Here is a 21355-nt window from a genome sequence, read left to right on the forward strand (position 1 = left end):
ATATGCCTGTGATTTTTTTCACAGAGCTCAGGAAAGTACTGAGTATACAGTGCTAGCACACATCATTGTTTATGGATAAAACCAAAATTAACAAAATTTCCTTATCGCCTCCCAAAATTGAACAGAGCCATTTCAAGTTCCATTCTGAGAGTGACGTCAGCCTCTCAGAGCACTACAAGAAGATCCTATACGATGGCAAGATGACTAACAGCATTGTGTTCCTGTACAGCCCCGCTGCAACTGAGTCTCAACTGTGTCTGGACTCCTCACCCAAGGGCAACATTTCTTTCTTTGTGCATTCACCTCATGCACTAATGGTCCAGGTGAGGAGATTTTATTGGCGTGTCATAAACTAGGGGAGTTTTATTGGCGTGTCAGAAACTAGGGTAGTTTTATTGGCGTGTTATAAACTAGGGGAGTTTTATTGGCGTGTCAGAAACTAGGGGAGTTTTATTGGCGTGTCATAAACTAGGGGAGTTTTATTGGCGTGTCATAAACTAGGGGAGTTTTATTGGCGTGTCATAAACTAGGGGAGTTTTATTGGCGTGTCAGAAACTAGGGGAGTTTTATTGGCGTGTCATAAACTAGGGGAGTTTTATTGGCGTGTCATAAACTAGGGGAGTTTTATTGGCGTGTCATAAACTAGGGGAGTTTTATTGGCGTGTCATAAACTAGGGGAGTTTTATTGGCGTGTCAGAAACTAGGGGAGTTTTATTGGCGTGTCATAAACTAGGGGAGTTTTATTGGTGTGTCATTAAGGGGAGTTTTATTGGCGTGTCAGAAACTAGGGGAGTTTTATTGGCGTGTCATAAACTAGGGGAGTTTTATTGGCGTGTCATAAACTAGGGGAGTTTTATTGGCGTGTCATAAACTAGGGGAGTTTTATTGGCGTGTCATAAACTAGGGGAGTTTTATTGGCGTGTCAGAAACTAGGGGAGTTTTATTGGCATGTCAAAAACTAGGGGAGTTTTATTGGCGTGTCATAAACTAGGGGAGTTTTATTGGCGTGTCAGAAACTAGGGTAGTTTTATTGGCGTGTTATAAACTAGGGGAGTTTTATTGGCGTGTCAGAAACTAGGGGAGTTTTATTGGCGTGTCATAAACTAGGGGAGTTTTATTGGCGTGTCAGAAACTAGGGGAGTTTTATTGGCGTGTCAGAAACTAGGGGAGTTTTATTGGCGTGTCATAAACTAGGGGAGTTTTATTGGCGTGTTAGAAACTAGGGGAGTTTTATTGGCGTGTCAGAAACTAGCAGTCAAGTGCGTTAGACTTGAGCTCTGGGCCAAATTTCTTAAAACTTGTAAACACAAAAACTTGCTTAACAGAAACTGGTTACTAGCCAGAATTCCATAAAGTTCACATTGTTGCAACTAGTGCCCCAGTAATTTTCTTCTTAAAGCAAAGATATTTCCTGAGCAGTATTTTCTAGGTAAATTTTTGAATGCACCTTGCATTCCATTAAGATTTTCTACAAAATTGGGGCGTGGTGTTCCTGATCAGGGCCCAGTTTCATGGCTCTGTTTACCGCCGATTATGTGCTTTCAATCACTATTCTTCGCTTACGGGGCAAGCTCCGAAGTTATGTACTAGCTGTGTAAGTGGAGAATGCCTAGGAACATGCACAAACAAACTTTGCCTGATAACCTGTGAAATGCACTTGATGTTGACGTGGAATTCCCTGCTGTTGTAAGCGCTGATTCTTTGCTTATGGTAAGCAAATACAAGTACATGCCCCAAAAGTTCTTTAAGAAACCCACCAAAAAACAATGTTTTTTTTCAGCAACAATCAAGCTGGTTGTTTTCATGACTAATTTGGATATATTGATTTAATTTTGTATTCTTTGCAGGATGTTCGTGCCATCGTTACACATTCCATACACAGCACCTTGCATTCCATTGGAGGTATCCATATGATATTTCCTCTTTTTACACAACTGGATTTTGTTCAACCGGTAACCGAGGACGATAAGGACGAGATGATCGACCCAGATGTATGGTGAGTATTTTATTTGTTACCCCTCTTAATTAAGAAGTTTAAAGGAATATTTTATGCCTTTAAATTGCCTTCATTTATTTACTTTCTGCGTGTTTTCATGAACTTGAAAATAAATGACAACCATTTGAAATTTGTTTAATGTGACGGATGTAAAGTGGTACACTTTGTTGTGTTTTCACCTATAAATTTGATGCAAAGCATTTCTAGTTTTTTTAAATAATGAGTTTTTAGGCATTGCAAGGTGCGGTGTTAATATGTATTAAGTTTACGGTAACACCATGTTTAGGTTATATCCACTCTGCTGTGTAGATTTGCTCTTGAGAACTTGCTTCACTTCACTACAACTTCACTGCCATTGAGACAAAAGAACTCACTCCGCGTCAGGGAAGTTAATAATTAAGTCCCCTTGATCCACTAAAGCGAAAGTGGGTAGTCCTGGCCGATTTCCTACCTCTCGCCCAGGTAGTAGTTAAAAAGCATTATAGTTCTTTTCAGAACTGAGAAGTCTCCCAACTTCTGAAATCTACTCTGCGCAAACAAATAGCAAGACAAGTTCTCAAGAACAAATGTAAAACAAAACAAAAATATATATGTACATGGTGTTACCGCAAACTGAATACACAGTAATATTTTGTAGGTTGTTCTATTTAAAAAAGTTTGTGACCGTCTATGTTTTCCTGTTTTTTTTTTTTTAGCCCATTGTTACTTCACCTCCTGTGTGATCTCCTGAAGGGATCCATGTCCACACAGCAACAGATGGTTCAAGGCAGGGGCTTCGTCATCCTTGGCTACCTACTACAGAAAGTAAGTCATCTTCAACCTTAACCTATCCGTACACTCTTTAAGGTCAAAGGTCGACTTCATTCTGACCTCTAGTGTTTGTAGCCTGAATATCCGATGTCACGCTTTAACACCAGATACCAGCCTTGAGCCAAGATGTACCTTTGACCTCTTCTTTCATTGATCGCATGGACCATAGACCTTTTCGCAAATACTGGGGCGCGCGCGTAAAGCTTGGAATTAGGTGCATTGTGGTCTTGCTGGTATCCAAATTTGATCCATATCTATCCCACAGTGCACCTCATTCAACAGTCTGCGCTTGCGCATTGGTATTTGCGATAAGGTCTATGCACATAATGGTACATTGTCAAAACGGTACATACACAAATTATGTACTCACAGCAGTAGCAGACTTTCAAAAGTACAGTTCACTGCTTGATGGCAAGTGAAGTCATTGATCCAGTGTGTTGTGTAATGCACATAAAAGAATTGGTTTGCCGCAGTTTTTCTGGCAGTGGCTGCTGTAAGCATGGCAGCACCTCATAAACCCACTATAAGGTTCCATATAAAATTTGGTCGCATAATTTCAAAAAATTCAAAAAAATGTTTCTGTCTAATCAAGCGCTTTGAGTACCTTATTCGTAGATGTGTGCGCTATATAAGATTGGCCTTGCAATAAAGTCACTGGCCTTAGACCAGGGCCCAATTTCATAGAGCTGCTAAGCACAAAAATTTGCTTAGCATGTAATTTCTTCCTTGATAACAACAGGATTACCAACCAAATTTCAATTTGTTGCATATTGTTTGTTACTGGTATTCAGCTGTTGTTTGCTTATCCTGAAAATCAAGTGGAAATTTGGTTGGTAATCCAGTTTTTATCAAGGAAGACATTTCATGCTAAGCAAATTTTTGTGCTTAGCATCTCTATGAAATTGGGCCCTGCAGTCCAACAAAAACTTTGAGCCCTAGTTACCTTTACTATATTTACTGTGCATGGAATCTCGGTTGCGACCGCTAAATGATGATATCAACTGACACTACCAACTTGTTCCTGTTTATAGGCATCCATGGAACACATGACAGAGACTGCTCTTGAGTTGTTCTTGGATCTTGCTAAGTATTACAACGGAGTACCGGCTGGTGTGCAGCTACTCAGACATCTTGTGGATCATATTCTATTCAACCCGGCACTGTGGATTCATACACCAGTCAAGGTAAGCCTTACCAGGGCCCAATTTCATAGAGCTGCTAAGCACAAAAATTTGCTTGGCATGAAATTTCTTCCTTGATTAAACAGGATATCCAAACAAATTTCCGTGTGATTTTCAGGATTTAAGCAAACAGCAGCTGAATGCCAGTAACAAGCAAAATGCAACGAATGTAAATTTGGTTGGAAATTCTGTTTTAATTTAAAAAAATTCATGCTAAGCAAATTTTTGTGCTTAGCAGCTCTATGAAATTGGGCCCAGGATTTTTATTTTATATTTTAGTAAATTTGTCTTTGGTATAACCGAAATCACTTACAAATTTGTGGATCATATTCCGTTCAACACTGCACTGTGGATGCATAATATGTCACCTGTGCAATTTGTGACTGGTATCCGGCTCATTATTGCTTATCAGGGATATTTTAAGCAGTGTTTTCTGTTTAAGGAGCTTTATGAAATTGGGGCCAGTATTCGCATTTTATGTGACCCACCATATCTGCATGATAAAACAAGCGTGAAATTTTAAGCTCGATTGGTCTTCAGAGTCAGACCTCATTACCTAAAAACTACAGCATTTCAGGCCAAATACTTAAAGGAAAGTATTCCACCCTGACCAACTTTTTTTGCAAATATGTATTTTTTAAATATATATTTTTTCAATCTTACCAATTTTGTACACACCCCAACTATTTAACTATCATTTGCTGCCTGACTGTTTATCCAATGCAATATATTCACCTTTTTACTGTCATATATACCCACATAATGGGTTTGTAGTTATCTTTTATTCCTTTGGTTCCACTCCTACATTATATGTTGCACCCCAGGTAACCAAAAATTATTACCATGGAGGATACATTAAATTGTGGTGGGTTTGACTCTTGAAGAAGAAAAGACAAAGGAAACTATGAGTTGGTTGAATCTCTATAAAACACTGTTCTATTCTTCAAGACATCAGATAGGAATGGCTTGAAGAGGCATGGTGCCAACTCATCAGTTTTCCAACTCCAGGATGTTTGCTTTACCACTCATGCATAAACTCAACTGCTGTTTCATGTTGGAGCGCACTTACTTGTTTATAATATAAACTAGCATGAAACAGTGTTGACCAATTTAACACAAAGCATTGAATAAAAAAAATAGGGGGTGGTATAAAACCATAACCGCTAAGTATATTTAATATTTCTTTGTTTTAACCGCATACTGGCTTGTTACATGTTTCTAAGAGTAGAAAATCATGGGGCGTTAGGTCATTTTGGCATGCTGGACTCACCCTCTGGAATGACTTACCGCTACAAATTTGTAATATTCCGAGTGTTGAAACTTTTAAGATCTGAAAACTTACATGTAACATATGGCTTTAAAAAAAAGAAAACAAAAAATCTTTCTTTTTTTCCTTTCTTTACTGTGTGAGGGTTCTCTCTCATGCACCTAGAGCACCTTAAAGCCATTGGACACTTTCGGTTAACAGTATTGTCCAAGGCCCACACTTCGTGTATCACAACTTCTATATAAAATAACAAACCTGTGAAAATTTAGGCTCAATCGGTCATCGGAGTCGGGAGAAAATAATGGGAAAACCCACCCTTGTTTCCGCAAGTTTCCTCGTGTCATGACATGTGTTCAAAATAAATTCGTAATTCTCGATATCGAGAATTGATATTGTTTTAATGCTTTCTCAAAAAGTAAAGCATTTTATGGAATAATATTTCAAAAGAAGTCTTACAGTAAACCCTGTATGTTATCTGTAAATCTGTGAACCCTTTTTTTTTCTGTACCAAAAGTGTATAATGGCTTTAATTCGGTGGATTTGGCACAATACAAAGACTCTGTATATTTATTATTTAATATTATTTGTACTCGGCAGACCCAGATCTCGTTGTACACGTTCCTATCCAATGAGTTTGTTGGCCAGTCCAATATCTACACCAACATCCGACGTGTCAGTACTGTGTTACAGCTCATGCACACCCTCAAGTACTACTATTGGATTGTTAATCCAGAGGATCGAAGCGGCATCACTGCTAAAGGGCTGGGTAAGAGTCTGAAAGGTGTCATGCATGTGGATTCGTATTCTTCCTACTCACGTCTGATTGTCAAATGACAAGGATCTACATGGGTGTTATATGATATCATATTAAAAAAACAAACATTACAGAATTGTTTTTTTTTTTTGCTAACAAGACAGTTGCTGGTAGTGTAAGCACTTTATGTAATCCACCATATGAATACATTAACTGACAAACCTGTAGAAGTTTGAGAAAATAGTGAAAAACCAATTACACATTTTGCATGACATCAATTAAAAAATAAAAAAAATGAATAAAACAGCTCACTGAGCAATGAACTCCAAACGGGAAATTAGTTTTATTTGTTTCTTATCAAATATGACATTTCAGACAGAAATGTTTCAGGGGATGTTTTCTACTATCATCATCATTAGACCGTGTAAGTTTTATGTAAATCTGTGATCTTTGACGTTTTTTTTTTCTTACCAATTCTGTAATGTTCCTTTAAGGATCTGTGAAAATGCATAGAATATCTCTGTGACTTTTCAAGCCTGAAGCCTGTAATTGCTTTACCATTCAAGTGCCGGATGGGGGAACTACAGTAAATAAATGGGAAATAGGATATAGATTGAGGTATGTAAAGAGACTAAGGGTACGTTTGATTAGATTGCTTGGGTTGTCCCTGTTGTGCTCATCCGATACGGGTGAGCCATCGACAAGAGCTATTTGAATGCTCATTCAATGCCTTCTGGGACAGCCGACCGAAACTACCTTTATTATGTGCGTTACATCTGAAAACACTGTGTAGAATAATTGGAGATGTCATTTTGGTATTCTCGTGGTAAAACTGCAATCTTAAAATCTTGTACAAGCTCATGCTGATACAAAAGCACATAGCTTTCCAATAAAAAGTGACTGAGTGTACACAAAGTTGTTGTTGTAGGGTGAAAATGGGTGTCAAACGTCGGCCATTTAGGAAGTCTCTCTTTGTTATACCATGCACCGTGGTCAGACCCAAATGAGCCTTCTCTTTACTTTACTTTACTTTAATCCATCGATACTTGTAGGACAATGCCTGTTCATCGATCGAGGGGTTGTCACGTGCATCTTTCCGTAAAAACATTTGTTTAATCACTTGCAGTGATTCTGTTCATGTCATTTGTTGATCAGTGTCAAATAGGGATGGTAGATGTTTCAAGTGGTTGTCAATGAGTGGGTTACTGGAGTCTGACCCTGGTCAGCCACCACGATAATAACGTCAAAGCTACTCAAGCGCATTGGTGTCAAACCTAGTTCAACCCGAGGAAGCTAACCGAACGAAAAAAATATCCTTGGTTTGATTTGTTTAATTCTTTGGTTACAGACGGACCTCGACCAAGTGCAGAAGATCTTCTTTCACTGAGAGCTCTAATCCTACGCATCACTAAGCAACTGATTCTAAAGGAACGCTCAGCAAATGATGAGGAGCTACAGATTATCTTGAACTATCTTATGACTATTCATGAGGTGGGTGTGGCTAAAAACAATTGCTACTTTGATGATCCTTTGATAATTTGACCCCACAATGTGTTTGACCTTATTTAAAATTGTATGGCTTCTGACTGGCACCCTGAACAAAGTTATGGACAAAATAGGGAGACCACCAACAGTAGGGATAGATAGCTCTGTTGGTGGAGTGCAGGCACGTTCAACCAGAGGTCATTGATTGGTCTAGGTTTTCAGATTTTGTTTCGAAAGTGAGGCTGTTTCCAAATTAGTGGCTATGGCTGCGGCTACGACCGTTGCCTGGGGTTTTGCTAAGGGCGTCCTATACTTCAATGCATGACGACGCGGCGATCCAGCCGTAGCCATAGCCGCCAATTCGGATACGGCCTGAGACTTCATTTAGGAGGGAAATATTTCACAGAAAAACATGGTTCTAGTATGAACTTCATAATCAGTACAAAGCTTACAGACTAAAATCAAACAATGATGTATTTTATCAATACCAATCCTGTATACTACACAGGCATGATATTCTTCCTTTTCCGCATTTTGTTTGCCCTTGGAAAAATCTGAATTTGTTTGATTATCAAGTCCTGAAAGTACTTTTAGAGCATACACCCTGTGTACATGCAGGTCAGTCAAGGATAGAGTGTAATTAGGTTTCTAGTTCCCAGTTACTGATTGAAAGTAATTAAGGTAGCGTCATATAACTGTGTCATATTCCTCTGCTATGTTCAACCAAGGATAGAGTGTAATCGGCTTTCTAGTTCCCAGTTACTGATTGAAAGTAATTAAGGTAGCGTCATATAACTGTGTCATATTCCTCTGCGATGTTCAACCAATGATAGAGTGTAATAGGGGACTTTTGGGACGCTTGGTAGCAGCAGACTTACCAGGTAAAAGCCATTGTTCTCGGTAATGTGCGCATGCTCAGAACTACGTAAACAATGAACATTAACCTGGTAAGTCTGCTGCCACCTAGCGTTCAAAGTCTCCTATTAGCTTTCTAGTTCCTAGTTACTGATTGAAAGTAATCAAGGTAGCGTCATATAACTGTGTCATATTCCTCTGCGATGTTCAACCAAGGATAGAGTGTAATCGGCTTTCTAGTTCCCAGTTACTGATTGAAAGTAATTAAGGTAGCGTCATATAACTGTGTCATATTCCTCTCGGTAATGTGCGCATGCTCAGAACTACGTAAACAATGAACATTAACCTGGTAAGTCTGCTGCCACCTAGCATTCAAAGTCTCCTATTAGCTTTCTAGTTCCCAGTTACAGATTAAAGTAATTAAGGTAGCGTCATATAACTGTCATATTCCTCTGCGATGTTCAACCAAGGATAGAGTGTAATCGGCTTTCTAGTTCCCAGTTACTGATTGAAAGTAATTAAGGTAGCGTCATATAACTGTGTCATATTCCTCTGCGATGTTCAACCAATGATAGAGTGTAATAGGGGACTTTTGGGACGCTTGGTAGCAGCAGACTTACCAGGTAAAAGCCATTGTTCTCGGTAATGTGCGCATGCTCAGAACTACGTAAACAATGAACATTAACCTGGTAAGTCTGCTGCCACCTAGCGTTCAAAGTCTCCTATTAGCTTTCTAGTTCCCAGTTACTGATTGAAAGTAATCAAGGTAGCGTCATATAACTGTGTCATTATTACTTATCTTATCTCTCTTAGGACATCAATCTGAAGGATGTACTGCAGCTCTTACTGTCGCTCCTGGCAGAAAACTCAAATGGAATGGCTGTTGCTTTCGACAGGAAAAATGGCATTAGGTAATATAGCGTTTTATGGCTGAGTGGTCTAGTGCACCAGTCTTAAGTTCTTGTGTTTAAAGGCAGTGGACAATATTGGTAATTGTCAAAGACCAGTCTTCTCACTTGGTGTATCTCAACATATGCATAAAATAACAAACCTGTGAAAATTTGAGCTCAATTGGTCGTCGAAGTTGCGAGATAATAATGAAAGAAAAAAATACCCTTGTCACACGAAGTTGTGTGCTTTCAGGTGCTGGATTTCGAGGCCTCAAGTTCTAAATCTGAGGTCTCGAAATCAAATTTTGAGTAATTACCAATAGTGTCATCAGGGTGTGGGTTAGAATCCCAGTCACGATAGGTGTGTCTTTGAGCAAGATGCTTATAAATGTTTCTCATTGCCCAGGGGTATGGATGGGTACCTGCGAGGGTAGAGGTTGATATTGTGTATGAAAAAGACTTTGTAGCGCTACAGTTGCCCAGGTTGTATACTCCCAGGGAGCTGAGAAAGATTTAAGTAATGTAATGTTAATGGCCCACTGACCAGGGCACTTTCAATCCCCAGCCATGACACTTTTGTCCTTAAGCAAGCAGTTAACCATTGCTTCGTTCTTCGGATGGGACGTTAAGCCGTTGGTCGTATGTGTTATGTTACGCATGTAAAAGAACCCTGTGCACTTATCGAAAAGAGAAGGGGTTCGCCCCGGTGTTCCTGGTCCGATCGGCAGCAAATTGCGCCCACAGCACCTTGTAAAGCATTACATGGTGCTATCAGAATTAGGTCTCATAATTCAAACATAGTACCACATCCAGCAGGGAATACTGTATGTTACAGCGCTAGGAGCGTCACTGGGTGACGGACACGTGCGCTATATAAGAAGCCACAATTATTATTGTTATTAATATTAATGTATAGCACATTGATTTTTTTATTGTAAAATGCTCTGTATAAGAACTAGTTATTAACTATCATTATTAGAGGGTGTATATACTTTTTGTAGGACAAAAAAACACAATGTCCACAGATTTACACTCAACTTACACAGTTTGAAGATAATGATAGTAGAAAGCTTCCCTGAAAATATTACGTGCTGAGGTGCTGTAGTTTTTGGGAAATGAGTAAAACAATGTCATGAAAATAATTTTGGTCTCATGAGACCAAAATTATTTTAAGCATTTACAAACGTATTTTCATTACATTGTTTTACTCATTTCTCAAAAACTACAGCACCTCAGTAAGTAATATTTGAAGGGAAGCTTTCCACTATCATTATCTTCAAACCCTGTAAGTTTAATGTAAATCTATGGACATTTTGAAAAAGTACCCAAATCCTTTAAGCACTAAATTTATTATTGTTTGACTGACTTTTTTGTTGTGTTTTTCGCTTGCACAGAGTGATCTACAAACTGCTTGCGTCCTATGATGAAATAGTACGAGCCATGGCAATCAAAGTTCTGGCACTCTTCTTGAGCCGCCTTCCACACAAGTAAGTCTAATAAAAAAAGAAATAAAAACTCTTGATCGATTTTTGCCCCTTGTGAGACATTTGGTTATTCTTTGTCAATATTTGAGAAAGACTTGTAGATTTTAACAACTTCACAACTGAAGTTACAAAATTTGACTGTGCCTCTGTGGTGTTATTGTTGTGTCTGAACTTTTCGGAACCTTTTGTTTTTGATTTTGCAGGAGGAAGTTGGATTTGATGTATGCTCACAATCTGTATTCTCTACTTGGTGAACGACTGCTATTGACTTCAAACTCCCTATCCATGGTCATGTACAACTGCTTATTTGAGGTACATTTATTTTACCCTGATAAGTTTCTTGCATTTCAGTCAACAGCGCTTCACACTATTATCATCACTTTAAATGTTTTCCTCAGACAATGAATACTTCTTTTTGCTAAACAGCTACTTTGAACACCACTCTGGATCAATTGACACAATTTACTACGAGCTCCAAAATGTGCAAAAGTAATGTTATGAAATCCATACAAAATGCACTAATGATTCTTAAAGTCATGAGCCAACATTATGTTTTCCCCCACTTCTAGCATTCTCTTGGTTTTTTTTATTCCAACTCCAAGGTGCTATTCTCTTTATATTTTTGTTAATCTTTGATTTCTTTCCTTTTTTCCTAGAGCTCATACCAGTTGTCAAATTTCTTTGCGATGATTTGGAGTTAAACCCCAAAATATTTCTAATTTATGCAGTCAGTTTCCATTGTGGTTTGATATTTGATATCTGAATTGATTTATCTTTTACTTGTTATGATCCGACTGTAGTTGTTAACAGAGCGAGTCAGCTTACAGGTAGCTACAGGCAGCCACATCAAACCAGACAAGACCTACAGAGTACTGAATCCCGGTGAGATTATTTTCATTTCTCAATTATTTTTTCCTTTGTTTTTGTCTATATTTGCTTCCAGTCAAGTAGGGGTAAACTGGTGAGGCGGCTGTGACTTCTTTATTTAAAAAAATTATTTTGTATATGAGAAGCATATGTGAAAAATGTTGACTCCTTAAAATGGCCGACTGCAATTTTGAGGCATGTTTGTGTGGATCACGTATTCTACTTTTAAATTATCTATCTAACCAAATGCATTTCATAACAAATGGTTTTAAACGCTTTTCAAAGACCAACTGGAACGATCTGAGGCAACGTTAATGAACAGAAAAAAAAATTGATTCCGACTGAAAGCTGAAAAAGAACTCTGATGGGCCAATCAAATGGTTCACTTAGCTCAGCGTTGCTAGAAAACAAAGATATATGGTACTCAGGAAACACTCTGCTGATCTGTTTAAGAAGATGTTCATGCAAAAGGCATTCGATGGAGTGCATTCCTTCCTCTGTGATCTTGCCAACAAAAGAGACTAATCCAAGTTGCAAGCCATTCTGAACGCATCTCCCTTCTTGTTTTTGTTATTCTCAGGTATATTTCATGTGACTGCTCGTCTGTTGCGTCAGTCTGTACCTAGTGAGGCAACACTAGAGGTCAAGAAACACTTCCTATCTGATATGATTCTACTCTTCAACCAAAGCAGGGAAAACAGGAGGTCAGTAGAAATTATCGTCATTTCTCAGAATTTCACCTCTGTGTTTCATGGTTCATGGTTTGTTTTCTAAAGGCAGTGGACACTATTGGTAATTACTCAAAATAATTATTAGCACAAAACCTTGTAGTTTAAAACATTGTGAGAAATGGCTCCCTCTGAAGTAATGTAGTTTTTATTCACGAATTTGATTTTGAGACCTCAGTTTTAGAATTTGAGGTCTCAAAATCAGCATCTGAAAGCACACAACTTCGTGTGACAAGGGTGTTTTTTCTTTCATTATTATCTCGCAACTTCAACGACCAATTTAGCTCAAATTTTCACAGGTTTGATATTTTATGCATACGTTGAGATACACCAATTACCAATAGTGTCCACTGTCTTTAAATGTTATACAGGGATAAGAAGCTTCAGAATTTTATCTGAATTCAGACTTTTTAAAACTAGTCTGGTGAGGAAAATCAGCTGTTGGTTTTTCAACGAGTAAATAAATCCTGCTCTTTGATCTACTTCTTTTGGGCTGATTCCACTTTTCACAAAAGCTATGTGAAACCTAAACCCAGGGGCTACTAAAAGCTAAAAGGTGGATATATGCCAACATTTCAACATACCTTTCTAAAATGTGGATCCTATTTCAGACATTTTTTGTCAGCAGTGACTCTCCTCTGGTCATAGGCCACTGTTGTTGTACATGAACGGTAATCGCACATTACCCAATTCCTTACATTAGATCGAACATGTACTTCCTTGGCACTGGTGGAGTTAAAGGAATGTTACAGAATTGTTAAAAACAAAAATCGTGAAGATCACAGATTTACATTAAACTTACATGGTCTAATGATGATGATGATGATAGTAGAAAACATCCCTTGAAATGTTTCTGTCCGAAATGTCATATTTGATGAGAAATAAATAATCTAATTTCGCTTTTGGAGTTTATCACTAAGTGAGCGTTTTATTTATTTTTGTTTTGGCATCAGTGCAATGAAAATTTGTACTAATTTTTTTCACTGTTCTCTCGTGACCCAGATGTCAGTTTATGTATATGATCGATTACATAAAGTGTTAACACTGCCAGCAACTGTTTTGTAATAGCAAAACCAATTCTGTGATGTTCTTTTAATATAGCGTTGTTTTTTCTTTTCTACAGAATTCTGTTGCAGTGTTCCGTTTGGCAGGACTGGATGATCGGCCTTGCCTACATTTACCCCAACAATGAGGAAGAGAAGAAGATAACGGACATGGTCTACTCACTCCTTCGCATGCTCCTCCATCACGCCATGAAGTACGAATGGGGAGGCTGGAGAGTGTGGGTCGACACTCTGTCCATTATTCACTCAAAGGTACGCAAGATGATTCTTGTAGTTGTGTCTCTTTTCATTTATTGAATGTGGTTGTGAAGCTAATGACTCCCAGAAAAGCAAACTTAAAGGCAGTGGACACTCTTGGTAATTACTCAAAATAATCATTAGCATAAACCCTTACTTGGTAACGAGTAATGGGGAGCTGTTGATAGTATAAAACATTGTGAGAAACGGCTCCGTCTGAAGTAACGTGGTTTTCGAGATAGAAGTATTTTTCCACGAATTTGATTTTGAGACCTCAGATTTAGAATTTGAGGTCTCGAAATCAATCAGCTGAAAGCACACAACTTCGTGTGACAAGGGTGTTTTTTCTTTCATTATTATCTCGCAACTTCAATGACCGATTGAGCTCAAATTTTCACAGGTTTGTTATTTTATGCAAATGTTGAGATACAGCAAGTGAGAAGACTGATCTTTGACAATTACCAATAGTGTCTAGTGTCTTTAAGCACTGTACTAGCCAAGAACCCAATGAAGAAAAGTAAAGGAAAGCAAGTTTCAGTTTTAGCTGGGTGGACACACTTTTGATTATCCACTTGAAGGTACGCAAGAAATTTTTTGTAGTTATGATCTAGTTCACTGGACCCAAGCTCTGGTGTTGAGTGTGGATTAGAATCCCGGTCATGACACTTGTGCACTTGAGCAGGGCACTTAACCATAACTGATTCGGTAAAAGTTGTGGAGGTAGTGCATTTTGCTCTACCAGCCAGGCTCCTGGTGGATGATTACCATGCCTACATCTTTACAGTTAAATAAGGGGATAAAGGCCGAGTCACACTGCAGCGATAACACAAACGATAACGATAACGACGCAAAGAGAACGCAGTCTATTGGTTTAATTGCTCCACGCAGAATACGCCCAAGCTTATTCAACCAATCGAGGGCGTGCATTTTAATCGTTCTCGTTTTCGTCCCCGTTATCGGGGCCTGTGTGACCGGGCCTTAACCCTGTTTCAGCCCCAGGGAAGTAGGTGGCAACATTCCCCTGGTGGCAGTGAGTTGATTCGGGTTGACAGCCCAAAGCAGTTAAGTATAGCTCTCACCTTGAAGTGGCATCCGGCCTGCTGATTTTAGGCGATCTCTCTTTAACAAAAATAAAAAAATAAAAGCACCAAAGTCAGACCCTACCTTTAATCATGTACTTTAAAATTACCTATTTCAGGTATCTTTTGAAGATCACAAGCAGGAGCTTCTGAAAGCCTACAACCATTACCAGAACTCCCAAAGCGGCGATGGAGCTGCGAGTATCTCAGCATCCATTAATGCTGCTCAGTTGGAGGATGGTGTCTTCCATGAAGATTCCATCAGTCCACTGGCAGCCATGACGGGGGGATACGCTGAGGGTCAGACAGCTGAGGGGGTTAAAGGCGAAAGGTGAGAAGGCAGGACGATCGCTATGTAGATGGAGAATGAAAATTAGCTTAGCTTAGTCAACATGTCAGCTAAACCTTGTTTTTTTTTCTTTTTTTTTTTCTATTCATACAACAAATAATTTCAATTGATAATGGGCCTTAAATCATTCCTTAAACTATCTCAGCTCCGCATGTACCAAAATTTGATTGATAAACAGGAGACAAAGATATGAATGGGGGTGTCATCAGAGAGGACAAAGCATTCTGTGGTGGATCACCTACATGTACAATGTAAGAATGCTGTCAAATAAAAAATACATAAACACAACCTACTTATGCAGCATACAGTAACAGAGTCCAGCTTTCTCTTGAAGACGAAGTGAACATGAAATAACTGGCCCCAGGACAGCGGTCCAGTAAATTCGGAGCCCTGATTATAGTAGTAAAATTGAGTATTTTATCTTACTTCCAGTAAACCAGAAGCCAATTCAGAAGACACAGACGAGCATTTCATCAGTGAAACGCTTGACAGTGTGATTAATGATGTCATCAAGATAGTGGATGGCAAGAGTGCCCTCTTGGGGCAAGAATCAGAGAGGGATGAAGGTAGCGACGAGACACCTCAGGAGGCAGCGGCAACAAGTGGCAATGACAAATCCCCAGAAGAAGAGTCTAGCAAGGTAGGTGTAATTTCTTTTCATTTCAGTTTTTGTTTCATTTGCTCTGGTTGTGAAGGCATAAACTCTCAAAAAGGCAAACCCACTCCATCAGGAAGGGACTGAAAACCCAATCCATTAAGTGCCCCACCCTGCCGTGATTCGAACCAGGGTCCTAGAGGTGGGAGGCGAGGAAGGATACCACTAGGCACCATGTCTTTATACACCATGAGCAGCTGTCTAGTTGATTGTAGGGCCATCACAAATTTTATCCAGTGCCTTTAATCTTGATGCAAATTTAATTATATTAAATATTAAGCTCTGTTATGGATTCTTCGTTCTTAAATTCATTCAGTTATTTTTGATTTAAATCTCAAGGAAATATCTGACCAAACAGCCAGTATTGCAAGCTCCGACTCCACAGCGACTAGCTCCACAGCCTCCCACCCCAACCCCCTCGCTGCCAATCAACTCCCGACAGCCCAGGGGGCAACTCACGTACCTGGCAGTGGCAGGAGCCAGTGGCTACCACCAAAGAACAAGCCGCAAGACGATGACCAGGCATCCCTGGGCAGACAGAGTTCTAGATTCTTCAGTCCCGGTCCTCACCAAGCACCTTATCGTATTCCTGAATACTCCTGGTCTAGTATGCATCAGAGGATGATGTCCGATCTACTGTTTGCCATCGAGACTGATATACAAGTTTGGCGCAGGTGAGAGCAAACTGAATGTGATTCATAATAATATTAATATTAACAATATAGGTATTTATATAGTGCCTTTAACACAGATCAAAGTGCTGAACAATAAATGAAACAAGAACAAAGCGAGAAAAGAGAGAAAAAACAGAACAACGAAGGATTAATGACGAGGCTGATTGAAGAAGTAGGGTTTTGAGTTTTGTTTTGAAAATGGCAGTAGAAGATGACTCCCTGATGAGTTTGGGTAATTTGTTCCATTCCTTCGGCCCAGCCAGAGAAAAAGACTTGGAGCCGGCAGATCGATTGGACTCTTACATGTATAAAGCGCTTTATCACACCCCAAGGGGCACATCAAAGCGCTTAGTATTTTTTTCATGCAAGGTATGTGGAGCTACATTTTGAAGCATGAGACCTATTTCTTTTAGCTCAATGGTTTTACAAGGTGATTTGGCACTTTATGCAGCCGATCAAACCAAGAACACCGGGGCGGACCCCTTCTCTTTTTGAATGGTCCAGTGCGCAGTGCATACGCTAGACCATCCCAGCACCTTTGAATTAGATTTTCAAGATTGAAATCATGGAGTAATACATTTTATAATTTTTTTTTTTACCCTTACACCAACGTTTATTTGAAAGCCATTGGACACTTTCGGTAAACAGTACTGTCCAAGGCCCACACTTCCTGTATCACAACTTATATATAAAATAACAAACCTGTGGAAATTTAGGCTCAATGGGTTGTCGGAGTCGGGAGAAAATAATGGGAAAACCCACCATTGTTTCCGCACGTTTCGCCGTGTCATGACATGTGTTTACAGTAAATCCATAATTCTCGCTATCGAGAATTGATAATTGTGTTAACGTTTTCTCAAAAAGTAAAGCATTTCATGGAATAATATTTCAAGAGAAGTCTTTCACCATTACCTACTGTAAACCATGTAAGTATTGTAAATCTGTGAATTATTTTTTTTTTTTCTGTGCCGAAAGTGAAACAAAAAGCACTGTACCCGAGTTCTTCAGGCAAATCAATCGGATGGGATTTGAACCCACTACATTTTTCCCTGATGTAAAACATCTATTAATACATTGTGTAGTCTGTCGCAAGTAGTCATACTGTTTTTTATATTGTTTTTTTTTGTGGTTATCTTTATACGTTGATACCCCACCACGCAATACCTCAAAACCCATCTACATGTACCGTTTTTGTTTTGTTTATCTTCAGCAATAACACAAGAACTGTTATCGACTATGTGAATGCCGCAGAGAATACCATCTTTGTTCAGAATGTGACTCAGATGGTGTCTCAGATCATGGATAACCTCATCTATTCATCAGGAGGTATACTCCCAATGCTCTCCTCTGCAACATCAAGAAGTGTAAGATTTTTTAATATATCATCATAAAATGTAGAGATTTAGAAAGTCTATCTAATTAAATTTCAATTGATCAGTATGAAAAAAACCAAATAGTTCTGTAGCCCACTTGAGCTTGTTCAGACGTAAGAATGAATTATAATGAGTAAACTTCTGCGTATATCCTTTCAAATCTCTATTGAGAGCAATGGTGGCTCTAAAAAGATTTGTTGTGGTCTTGACGTTTCAAACAGAAGCTGTTTGTCTTCAGATGTGTTGAAGACATTTATGGGATAACAGGCATCTGAAAAGACAGAGCAAAACTCGGGGAATAAACACAAGTTCTCTTCTTCTTGAGTGTGTAGCGAAATATAAAATTTGTTTGGCACACATGATCAGTGTTTTATTTGCACAGCTGCCCTGACAATTCCCTGAAAATAGACCAATCTTTCCATGTTCTGCTAAACAAAATTTGAAAATCTCCCTGATGATGGAAACTTATTCCCTATTTTGTTGAATGTAAATCTAAATATCTCCCTAATTGTTAGACAAAATCTCCCTGGTTATGGAAACTTCTTTCCTATTTTGATGAATGTAACTCTAAATATCTCCCTAATTGTTAGACAAAATCTCCCTGGTTATGGAAACTTCTTCCACATTATGTTGAATGTAACTCTAAATATCTCCCTGATTATTGTACAAAATCTCCCTGATTGCAAGCTGCAAATGTTATAAGCTCTGCATATTCCTGATTGACTTACAATCAAAAAGTTACATTTGGGTATTTACTTATTTTGTGTTTAATTTCATTGATGTTTATTTATTCATTTGACATTCCAAGGGTCATCTTCTAATTGCCAATCCTCTGTACTATCGTTGGTGGCATGTAAGTCTTGCATGGGTAATCATAGTGTGAATGCAAGAAGACATTTGTTAGACTCAACAAATGTTTGGTATAATGACTTGATTTGGCAGAATTTACTGCTTAAAATTTTGATTCCTCAGGCTGTAGAGACAGTTTCTATGTCAACTTGGTTGGGTGGTTGGGTCGATGTAGTGGTATCTTTTGTCACCATCCACCTCTAGGCACCTTGTGGATGTGGTTTTAAGTCCCTACCTGACTGCGATGGTTTCCCCTCAAATTATTCTCTGGGGTTCTCTCCCACAAACTGAAACTTCCTTCCTTGTCTTCTTTCCATTGGGTTCTTGGCTAGTACAGTGAATAAGTTCTCTTTACTGAGAGACCTTGGCTTCACAACAAGGGGCAAGCTTTGCAGTTGCTTGCCCCGAATCATGTGCCATATCGATGTCTCTATAGTCTGAGGAATTCAAAATCAACGCCAGGCCATTAGAAAAATTGTTATTCAAATTCAAGGGGTAACTTTTGTCTTAGCAAGCCATTGTACCAGACATTGTTCAAATCTAGCTCACAATTAGGAGAAGAGCATGTTGGAATGAGCCTGATAGAGACAATGAGGTTGTAGAGTGTCACGGCCGAGTGGTTAAGAGCATCGAATTCAAATTCTGATGCCAAGTCACCGGAGTGTGGGTTCGAACCCCGGTCGTGACACTTGTGTCCTTGAGCAAGATACTTTACTTTAATTGCTTCTCTTCACCCAGGGGTATAAATGGGTACCAGCGAGGGTAGAGGTTGAAATTGTGAATGATAAAGCCTTCTGAGCGCCACGGCAGCTCAGGCTGTTTACTCCCTATTGGTAGCTGAGAAAGATTACATGGATGTTATTGGCCCATTGACCAGGGGACTAATGTAAAGCGCATTGATACGGTTTACTGTGAAATGCACTATATGAGAATTTGTTATTATTATTATTATATTATAAGCAACAAAAATGCTAAGGCTTATTTTTTTGAATGAAGATAATGCACTATTTTGCTACAAATGATTGTTTACTTCATGTTGGATGACATCTTTGTCAGCCAAGTTTTACCAAACTGAATTATGAAGGCCAATTATGAATGTGCGGAACAATTTTGAAAGGTCCTTTTTTGTTTTTTTGTCAGTTGATTGGCTGATGTATAATTACACCCTGGGACAATCCCTTATGTAGCATGCACAGGCATTAACCTGGAATGGAGACTGGCATGTATTTTTGTTTCTCATCCTTTTGAGTTTTAAGTTTTGCTAACTAATGAAAGGCCATTGTTCACCACTGTATAACATCTTAATAACTTACTTGTATCTTAATACAGGATGAAATATTTGCCTCTTAATACAGGATGAATTTTGAAATATGCAGCATGTGTGATGAGACCTAACTAACGACTCAAAAGCCAAGTTGCTTTAAAGAGGGGGCTTCAAGGTCAAACTCAGTTCTGTGATCCACCCATTTTCTAATAGACAGAGTCCTAATGAAAATGTGGGGGGTCGGGGAATTACAAGTCTTTAACCTCTAACCTCATGTTAAAAAAGTGTAAAGTGCAGTGGTATTTGATAGCCTTTGAATGAATTTTTTTGTCAAAATCCAAAAACATTCGATGACATCACATTTCAAACAAGCGCTCTGTACATTTGTGTGCAGAGAATTTTGAGTTCAATCCTAAATTTAAATGATGTTCAATCAAGAAGGCATTGAATGGTACCCTTTGACTGGTGCACAAAATTCTCTTTAGAATGAACAGACTCATTTGTTATTGATGTCCGATGACGTCATGTATAAAAATTCACTCTAAAAGAGTATAAAATTTAAAAAAATGACAATTTACACCATTTTAGAAACTTTTCATGAGGATTCTATCTATTGGAAAATGAGAACATGTACATCTCAAACCCCCAAATTTAACTTAGAGACCCTCTTTAAAGTTTTGTTTAATAATGTCAATCTTGACACAAAGTAATTTGTTGTCTCTACAGCATGAGCCAGACGTGATTGAGCCTACACAAGGCCTACCGCTAGAGGTTGGGATATCCTTTATCAATCGTATCATGAACTTGGTAGACGTCCTGGTGTTTGCGAGTAATCAGAACTTTGGAGAGCTAGAGGTTGAGAAGAATATGCCACGAGGAGGTATCCTGAGACAGTGCCTCAGACTCAGTGAGTTTTATTTCACTGCATAATTTCATACATTATTATTTGTTATTATACTATTAATGGTTTATTCTAATCTGAATAAAAAACAACCAAAAGGTTGACAACATTAAAATTTACAAAGTTTTTACACAGTTATGAAAAATGGAATTAACAATAAACAGACAAAATCTATACACAAACACACAAAGTGTTTTTTTCCCCCCAAAAGCCTCTAAGCTCAACAACCCAGTTGGTTGAGCACTGGCATGTTAATCTGGAGGCCGCAGGTTTGCAGGTTCGAGTCCCGCTCTGGGCATTTTTCCCCCTGTCACCCCAAAAGCGTTAATATACCACACACACAGAGATCCATTTCATTTAACTTGGGAACATGTTTTTGTTTATTATTTAGTAAGGTTTGCGGTAACACCATGTGGTGATAATCTCTAATTGAGTTGGGGGTGTTCTGAAAAGAACTGTAGGTTTCAACTCGAAGTTTTGATCAGTATGCTCTGATCGTCTTCTGGAGAAATATTTATTTATTACCGCGAAATAATATTGGATAGTCCTGTCCAATAGCATAAATTTGTGGACTCTGGCAGTCATTGAACCCA

The 21355-nt window shown here is 38.7% G+C and overlaps 1 protein-coding gene across 1 annotated transcript in view; it reads left to right on the plus strand.

The window, feature by feature from the left end:
- The window catches only part of LOC117294009 (neurobeachin-like), a 115597-nt gene that overhangs the window by 59562 nt on the left and 34680 nt on the right, over positions 1-21355 (plus strand). Inside the window, exons 10-26 of the mRNA XM_033776524.1 lie at positions 126-323; positions 1848-1996; positions 2692-2800; positions 3838-3990; positions 5852-6020; positions 7357-7499; positions 9162-9259; positions 10633-10725; positions 10926-11034; positions 11523-11604; positions 12170-12293; positions 13441-13633; positions 14817-15028; positions 15479-15686; positions 16041-16375; positions 17586-17739; positions 20588-20768. Of these exons, the coding sequence (XP_033632415.1) occupies positions 126-323; positions 1848-1996; positions 2692-2800; positions 3838-3990; positions 5852-6020; positions 7357-7499; positions 9162-9259; positions 10633-10725; positions 10926-11034; positions 11523-11604; positions 12170-12293; positions 13441-13633; positions 14817-15028; positions 15479-15686; positions 16041-16375; positions 17586-17739; positions 20588-20768 (2710 nt within the window). The remainder of the gene's footprint in view (positions 1-125; positions 324-1847; positions 1997-2691; positions 2801-3837; positions 3991-5851; positions 6021-7356; positions 7500-9161; positions 9260-10632; positions 10726-10925; positions 11035-11522; positions 11605-12169; positions 12294-13440; positions 13634-14816; positions 15029-15478; positions 15687-16040; positions 16376-17585; positions 17740-20587; positions 20769-21355) is intronic.

The sequence above is a fragment of the Asterias rubens genome, chromosome 8 (assembly GCF_902459465.1).
Source record: "Asterias rubens chromosome 8, eAstRub1.3, whole genome shotgun sequence".
Classification (NCBI taxonomy): domain Eukaryota; kingdom Metazoa; phylum Echinodermata; class Asteroidea; order Forcipulatida; family Asteriidae; genus Asterias; species Asterias rubens.